Source organism: Olea europaea, chromosome 14, assembly GCF_002742605.1.
Source record: "Olea europaea var. sylvestris chromosome 14, O_europaea_v1, whole genome shotgun sequence".
In the NCBI taxonomy this organism is placed as follows: Eukaryota; Viridiplantae; Streptophyta; class Magnoliopsida; order Lamiales; family Oleaceae; genus Olea; species Olea europaea.
The window spans coordinates 4,090,866-4,100,076 of record NC_036250.1 but is presented as its reverse complement, the minus strand read 5'-3'; the positions used below and the strand labels follow the sequence as shown (position 1 = coordinate 4,100,076).

At 35.3% G+C, this 9,211-nt stretch overlaps 1 protein-coding gene across 1 annotated transcript; it reads right to left on the bottom strand.

Moving 5' to 3' along the window:
* Positions 1 to 1,162: 1,162 nt before the first annotated feature.
* Positions 1,163 to 2,587, bottom strand: LOC111409405. Its single transcript, XM_023039458.1, has 4 exons — positions 2,571 to 2,587; positions 2,317 to 2,522; positions 1,983 to 2,217; positions 1,163 to 1,691 (listed from the first exon to the last, which is right to left on the bottom strand). Exons 1-4 carry the CDS (start codon positions 2,585 to 2,587, stop codon positions 1,163 to 1,165), a joined length of 987 nt encoding a protein of 328 aa, XP_022895226.1.
* Positions 2,588 to 9,211: the final 6,624 nt, after the last annotated feature.

The window sequence follows — 9,211 nt, the reverse complement described above, 5'->3', positions numbered from 1 at the left end:
TTAATTGTACTTTTTAGCCGTAAATTTTAAAAAAAATAGTTAAACTTTTAGAGAAAATTATAAAGATTTAATTTAAGAATTTTTTTTAAAAGAACAATAAATGACAACATAACTCAATACAAAAGAAACTAATTCCTAATGTCTTCAGGTGCGTGAAATTCTAAGCAAGAATTTAAAAATAAATGTTGTTGTTTGACTTCCCCTTTTTGCGCAGTAAGTTTTAAAGTAAACTCGTTTACATAGTAATCTAGGTCGAAATTTCATAAAACTTTAAGAGAAAGTAGGAAACTTCTCATAATACAACATATCCAAATTTCAGCTTTCGTCAGCGACATATAAGATGTTAAAATATTTTTCAAAACCTCGCAGCGATTCGATTTGGGAAGTAACCCAGCGCAGCATACTTAATGTAGCATATAAAATTTCGTAGATATTGGATTGATATGATTTTAAGTTTATTCAGTAGCTAATCCATGAGGCTATTAAATTCCACTAGTTTTGTCCAAAAATCCCAAGTAACGATTATGTTACGAATTTTTTAAATTCAATGGTAGAAACTGGAATTTTTCAGAAAACAGCAACACTATGTTTACTTAAGGTGACATATAAAATTTTTCCGACATCGGATTGATATGATTCTAAATTTATTCAGTAGCTAACTTATGAGGCTATCAAACATCATTAGCTTTGTTCAAAAATTCAAAGTAAAAAATTAGTTATAAATTTTTAAATCCTGAGTAGAAACTGAAATTTCTAAGAAAACAGTAACATTAACTAGTTGACATTTTTTTTTGGACGGTGTTTCGTAAGCAAATTCTAGATCACATATATATATTTTTAAACATAACCTATTCATAAGAAAATATTCGTAGAAATAGTTTCATAGACGATGTCCATAGAAAAGTAATTAATAGGAAACTTATTGGACTAATATTGAGCTTTCATTTCTTATGTGGGTCGAGCATGAGGGTCATCTATAGGCTAGGCTCTTAATGCTAGATCGTCACATTAAAATATGAGCCTAATTTCATTTTATTTTCTCGGGCTTCTACATCCTTTACACCTTAAATAAAATTTCGTCAACGAAATTTATCTTATGGATTGGCAAAGAGTGTCGGATATTTATCTTTAACTTTTTCTTCTTCTTCCCAAGTAGCTTCTTCTACTCCATGATTATTCCATTGCACCTTGACCGGTTGAATCTCCTTGTTCCGTAATTTATATACCCTTCGATCCAATATTCTAATCGGTAATCCTCATAAGATAAATTTGTACATACATCTGGGGATTGATAATTGACCACTTGATCAAGATCATGCATATATTTCTTGACCATCGATATGTGAAATAGGTTGTGAATTGATGATAGTTCGGGCGGCAAAGCTAATCGATAAGCCACACTTTCGATCCCATCAAGTATTTCAAAAGGTCCGATATAATGAGGTTGTAGCTTTCCTTTCTTGTCAAATCTAAGTACACCCTTTATTGGTGCCACTTTTAAAAAGACTTTATCTCTAACTTGAAACTCCAAGTCCTTTTCTCTGATATCTGCATAGCTCTTTTGTCTGTCTTGCACTGCCTTTATCCTAGTGCGAATCTTATCAATGGCTTCGACTGTCCTTTCAATGATCTCTAGTCCCAAAACTCTCTTTTCTCCGACTTCATCCCGATGAACAGGTGATCTACATCTTCTACCATAGAGAGCTTCATACGGTGCCATTTCAATAGTTGCTTAGAAACTGTTATTATATGCAAATTCCACCTAAGGTAAATAAGATTCCCAATTGCCTCCTAGATCCAAAAAACAGGCTCTTAACATATCTTCCAAAGTCTAAATGGTTCTTTCAGATTGACCATCGGATTGAGGGTGATATGTCGTACTAAAATTCAATTTCGTTCCCATAGCTACTTGCGAGCTCTTCCAAAACTTAGATGTAAATCTCGGATCTCTGTCAGACACAATGGATATGGGGGTACCATACAATCTTACGATTTCTTTAATGTACAACCGTGCCAACTGATCTAGACTGAATGTCATTTCCACCGGAAGAAAATGAGCGGACTTCGTTAGACGGTCCACTATTACCCATATAGCATTGTGCCCTCCTACTGATCTCGAAAATCCCACCACAAAGTCCATTGTGATATTCTCCCACTTCCATTCTGGTATATCCAATGGATTTAACAACCCTGCCGGTCTTTGATGTTCTGCTTTAACTTGTTGACACACAATGCATTTTGCCACAAATAGACCTATACTTCTTTTCATATTTCTCCACCAAAATGTATCTCGAATGTCTCGATACATTTTCATACCATCAAGATGTGCAATATATGGAGTGATATGAGCCTCCTCTAATATCTCCTTCTTCAAAACTTCATCCATAGGTACACAAATCCTTCCTTTAAACATCAAAGCCCTATCCGAAGCTATTCTAAAGTCTTTTCTCTTATCAATACCAATCTCGTTCTTGATCTTTTGCAAGAATGAGTCTTTACCTTGTGCCTCAATGATCCGATCTCTAAGAGTAGGTCGAATCACCAAAGTTGCTAAACGGGTGGTGACTTACTCTGGTGTGGCAACCATTTCGATTCATAAATTCTCCAAGTCCTTGATCAACTCCAACTGAGTAGTAGGTAATGACGCCAATCGTCCTACTGACTTTCTATTTAGCGCATCGGCAACAACATTAGCCTTACCAGGATGGTAATGAATAATACAATCATAATCATTTACAAGTTCCAACCATCGTCTCTGTCTCATATTCAATTCCTTCTGTGTGAAGAAATATTTGAGACTTTTATGATTCGTGTAAATGTCGCACTTCCCTCCATATAAGTAATGTCGCCATATCTTTAAAGCATGCACTACTGTAGCAAGTTCTAGATCATGCGTCGGGTAGTTCAGTTCATGTTGCTTCAATTGCCTTGATGCATAGGTAATCACTTTTCCATGCTGCATCAGTACACATCCTAAACCTTGTTTGGATACATCACTATATATAACAAATCCTTCCGAACCTTCCTGTATAGCTAACACGGGTGCTAAAATTAATTGTCGTTTTAGCTCCTGAAAACTCTACGCACACTTATCTGTCAATTGAAACTTTACTCCTTTCCTTGTCAATTGTGTCATTGGTCCGACTATTTTGGAAAATCCTTCTATAAATCTTCGATAGTACCCGGCCAATCCCAGAAAACTTCCAACTTCACCCACGTTAGTTGGTGTATTCCAATTAGTTACTGCTTCCACTTTTACTGGTTCCACTTCAATTCCTTGGGCAGTAACTACGTAACCGAGGAATCCAACTTGTTCAAGCCAAAATTTACACTTTATAAATTTAGCGTATAACCTTTCCTTACACAATGTTTCTAACGCCATTCTAAGATACTCTTCATGTTGATTTTTACTCTTGGAGTATATCAAGATGTGATCAATGAAAACTATGATAAATTGATCCAAATACTGATGAAATACACGATTCATTAAATCCATGAACACTGTCGGAGCATTTGTCAACCCGAACGGCATAACTGTGAACTCATAATGTCCATAACGAGTTTGAAAAGTTGTCTTGGGTATATCACTTGCCTTAACCTTCAACTGATGGTATCCAGATCGTAAGTCGATCTTGGAAAATACCTTAGCCCATTTCAATTGGTCAAATAAATCCTCGATACTAGGGAAAGGATATTTATTCTTGATGGTCAAACGGTTCAACTCTCGATAGTCAATACACATTCTCATACTTCCATCTCTCTTCTTTACGAACAATACAGGTGCGCCCCAAGGAGACACACTTGGCCGAATAAAGCCACAATCCAATAATTCTTGTAATTGAAATTTTAACTCCTGAAGTTCCTTTGGAGCCATTCTGTATAGAGCTTTGGATACTGGTGTCGCTCTGGGAACTAGATCTATTGTGAACTCCACCTGTCTATTTGGTGGAGTACCAGGTAGTTCTTCTGGAAACACATCCGTAAACTCTCGTACCACTGGTACGTCCTCAATCTTTATTGTCGTCTGTTTTTCTCCTGAGATGTTAACTAGAAACCCTTGGTATGTTTCTTTTCTCATCATTTTCTCGGCTTGCAAGGCCGATACTAGTTGAGATGGGGTTTAGTCTTTATTCCGAGAAAAGAGAATTGCTTTTCTCCTAGTTTCTGAAAAGGCACTTCCTTTTCTCTACAATGAATGGTTGCATAATTACATTCCAACCAATCCATGCCTAAAATCACATCGAAGTCTTTCATCTCTATCAGATACAAATTAGCTTCTAATGTTTTTCTTTCGATTTCAAGATTTACCGACCTAGTTAACTGATCTGTATTTAATGTTCTACCTGAGGGGACGCTAACTTCTAGTGTACTTTCTAACTTCTCACAAGTAATACTAAATTTAGCAATGAAAGACGTTGATACAAAAGATTGAGTAGCTCCCGAATCAAACAGTACATAAGCAGGTGTATTGAATATCAGTAAAATACTTGTTATTACGTTTAAGTTTTCCTCTGCATCCTTCTGAGTCAGTGTAAAGACTCGTGCTTTTCCCTTTTTGTTCTGATCACTATTATCATCCTTCTTTTGAGTGAAAATAGGACAATCCTTAGCAATATGTTCTGGCTTATCGCAGCAAAAACAAGCATTCTTCCCATACAAGCATTCACCATGATGAGGTTTACCGCACTTCAGACAAGGCGCAACTGTAACTACTATGGCCTTGCTAGCACTAGATCCGATGTTAGCCTTCTTATTTTGCCATTTGCCCTTTCCTTTGTCTTGACCATTCCACTTCTTCTTTCCAATATGCCCTCTATCTTGCTGGTTGTACAATTGACGGTGTTGCCCCACATTAGCCTTCTGATACCAAATAGTGTGAGTTCGTTCCAACATCTCACGATATGATGTGAAACAATGTGACATAAGGATCATGCTTAGGTCTGGGTTTAACCCTTGCTCAAACCTTCTAGTCTTCTTAATTTTCGTATCAACCAGGTGTGGAGCATATCTTAAGAGTTGATTGAACTTTTGTTCGTAATCAGCCAGGGACATATTACCCTATTTGAGCTGAAGGAATTCGCTTTCCTTGAAATCTCTTAGAGACTAAGGAAAATACTTGTCCATTACTTCCTCTTTAAATTGTTCCCATGTTAATGCCAATTGCTGCTCCGGGGTTCTAGTCTGAGACATTGAATCCCACCAGTAACTTGTATTACCAATAAACCTAAAATCCACACACTGAACCTTTTGGGCGTCGGTGTTGTCTATGAGTCGAAAAATTCGTTCTAGCTTACGAAGCCATTCCTCAACCACTAGTGGACCAGATGCTCCATCGAAGGTACGGGGCTTATGCCTTCGAAATAACTCAACCACCGAAGCATGAGCCGGGAGAGTAATAGAAGCTGGCGGTATAGGTGGAGCTAGGTTCTGATTCAACCTGTCAAGATCTTGAACCCCTTGTAGGAGATCTATTATCAAATTGTTCTGATTTGCACAAGACATTTTCCTAGAAATAAGATATAATATCTCACATTAACTTCTTTTTCCAAAACCAGGATTAGAATAGGGTATTTTCAGCTCGAACTAGAATTGATTTTTTTTTATTTTGTATTATTAAAAGTACTCTTTGAAATCAGGATATACAATAGTTCGACGACCTTTACTTCCATAATACTAAGGAAAAGATAACACAAGGAAAAGGAATCTAATTTCTAATCCCTATGAATCTTACAAATCTTCTTTGGTGGAGCTTCATCTTCGGAGGAGTCTTCTGCCTCATGCCCCGACTCTAGGTCCATCTCAACCTGTGGCTCATGCTCATGTTCATTCTCTAATTCCAACCCAAAGTCATTCTCATGCTCCCATTCGGGATCTTTCTCTGGGTCCGATTCAAACTGAGGTTCTGGCTCTAGCTCGGACTCAGGCTCAGTTACTATCTCCGGTTGAGGTTCTAAGCTCTCACTCCACCTATCTAGAAGGATCTGACAATATATACCGAATTCAATTGCATTTAGGTGCTCTGGAGGGTTACCTTCTAGCATCTCATCCCTAACTATGACTCCCATGATTCCCCCATTGAGGTGGAAGTAAGTGTATGAGGTTATTTACAGTCTCGATATGCGTGATCTCCAGTTATGCATCTACCGTCGCCATACATCTCTCGTAAATGTCATATATGTGTTCAACAAGCGGACGAGATAGGTCAGTCACGTAGTTCTCATAGGATTGAATAATGGACCTACGTTTCAAAGCTACTCTACAAGTCGTGGCCTTTCTAGTGGTCTGATAAATTCTAACCATGTCTGTCACATAAGTATCCAATTATGTATTATCTCTGTTAGTGATATCAACTTATACATTATGCTTTTAGGGTTTCAATAAAATAGCTAATCATCATTTCTTCATTTATATATAAACAAAATATAATTTACATAACATATTTCATCCTAAATATCATTAGCATTTTCATAGATTCAAACTTAAATGATTTATAAATCATGCTCAAAAAATAAAGTGGAACATTATTCTAGACCTTGGGTTCATCGGATGAGGTCCATTGATGGATGCAAGATGACATGGAATGCCTTAAATGTTTCACTTTCTCATCTTTTAATTATTTTTTATATAAAAAAATACGCTAAGTCTACAAAATCAACTAAACTCGTGCTCTGATATCACGCTGTAACACCCCGACTCGCAAGGACCGAAACATCACTAGATTAATTGTACTTTTAGCCGTAAACTTCAAAAAAAATAGCTAAACTTTTAGTGAAAATTGTAAAGATTTAATTTAAGAATATTTTTTTTTTAAAGAACAATAAATGACAACATAACTCAATACAAAAGAAACTAATTCCTAATGTTTTCAGGTGACATCCATGCATAAATACATTTTTGTTACGTGAAATTTTAGGGAAGAATTTAAAAATAAATGTTGTTGTTTGACTTCCCATTTTTGCGGAGTAAGTTTTAAAGTAAACTCATTTATATAGTAATTTAGGTCAAAACTTCACGAAACTTTAAGCGGAAGTAGGGAACTTCTCATAATATAACATATCCAAAATTCGACTTTCGTCGACGACATATGAGATGTTAAAATATTTTTCAAAATCTCGCAACGACTCGATTTAGGAAGTAACCCAGCGCAGCATACTTAAGGTGGCATATAAAATTCCGTAGTCATTGGATTGACATGATTTTGAGTTTATTTAGTCTCTAATCCATGAGACAAATCCCACTGGTTTTGTCCAAAAATCCCAAGTAACGATTAAGTTACGAATTTTTTAATTTCTATGGCAGAAACCGGAATTTTCAGAAAACAGCGACACTATGTTTACTTAAAGTGACATATAAAATTTTACCGACATCAGATTGACATGATTCTAAGTTTATTCAGTAGCTAACTTATGAGGCTATCAAACACCATTAGTTTTGTTCAAAAATTCAAAGTAACAAATTAGTTATGAATTTTTAAAATCTGAGCAGAATCTGAGCATAATATATTCATAAGAAAATGTTCGTAGAAATAGTTTCATATACGATATCCATAGAAAAGTAATTAATAGGAAACGCAAATAATTCATAATCAATTTAAAGTTGTTAATTCACCGACTTTTCCATGTCAAATTGCATCTTCAACCGTCACCATCCGCGCCCCCAAAAAAGGAACAAAATCAACCTGTAAGAAGGGATTTTATCCATGAGTTTGAAACTCAATAGATATCATCAGTGCATTTTGTAATCAAATTAGAAAATTCGAACCATGGATTCATACCGTCGCACGTAGGTGAATTTTCGGCAAAATCCGATATCTATAGCATTATCATAACACGTAGAGTCGGAGAATGATCATTCAAACTATAGTAGTGCCGAAACACCGTACCCGGAGGTACCATTTCATTTAACTTTTAACGAAAAATGAAATTTGAACGAAATAACACTTGCACCTCAACCTACCTTCGTTTGATGCTTTTGAATTAATGAAGTTGGTTGGTGAATGTTGTTTCCTGATGGAATCCAAAGCTTTTCCATTTTTTATTTTTTTTTTGAAAATTTTTTCTGTGATCAAAGTTGCACCCATTTTTTTTTTTTTTTTGTGAAACTTGTATAAAAAGATATGTATGAAATGGAATAGGAATAATTTGGAGAAAATGAAAAATCTACACTTTATTTGTCTTTAAAAAAAACGGTGGAATCACCTAAGGAATTGAGAGTAAAGTGCAATTACATTTGCATTAACTATTGGGTTGTTTTATATCACATATATATAATATAAATTAAAGGAATGTGAATAATTTGAAGTAGACGAAAAATCAATCCAAATTTCAAGAAAAAAACGTTGGCAGCATTTAACAATCAAAGTTACACTCTATGCCTTTTTCATTTCCACTCAATTTAAAAGAACTTGAATGCATTTTAAAACAAAGAGTTTAAGTTGCATAACATGTGATCACGTGTGTGTATAGTTTTGGGATTTAAATGACTCATCTATACCAACTAATTAGATTAATTGTTTGACCAGTCAATCTAAAGTTATTTTTAACGTGTAGTTGTTATGTGTGTGTATATAATAATACATATTTGTCATTTTAAAAATAACATGTATGCAAATCAATTTTATATTTTTTTCTATACATAAAATAAATTTTCACTGTCCGGTCCAATCTTTGGAAAAAAAATATTAAATTATACCGTCCAACTTCATCAAATAATTTTGAAAAACATGTATGGTGGCTGAACCTGAGTTGCGCGTTGGACCACCATAAGATTGTAAATAAATTCATTTTAAAACATATTGGACTAATATTGTGCTTTCATTTCTTATGTGGGTTGAGCATGAGATTCATCTATAGGCTAGGCTCCTGATATTAGATCGTCACATTAAAGTATGAGCCTAATTTCATTTTATTTTTTCAGGCTTCTACAATGACCACCTCAAAACCTTAGAAATGAGTGTGTTTTTGTGTTCAAAGAAGTTATCATGCAATTCTTTCTAACAAAGAACAAAATAGGGAATGTTTGGTAAAATATGTTATATATAAAATTCAAAGCAGTATGTAGGGTCATACGTAAACTCATATTCTACTTTTTCCAACTAAAGGCGCTCTACAGATATGCGACTTTAGTTCAAAACACGTATGCAAGCAAGACCGGACTCTGAGTGGTGTTTGGGGTCCGGGGGCGGGGTGGGGCGGGGGGTTTGCAGTCTAGA

Excerpts from the sequence above, each read along its gene's own strand:
- LOC111409405 (XM_023039458.1), bottom strand. Across the intron at positions 2,218-2,316 it reads ATATATTGCACATCTTGATG|TTAAAGCAGAACATCAAAGA; the intron begins GTATGAAAATGT and ends TGTGTCAACAAG. Across the intron at positions 1,692-1,982 it reads ATTAAAGAAATCGTAAGATT|AAGATGTAGATCACCTGTTC; the intron begins GTATGGTACCCC and ends TCTCTATGGTAG.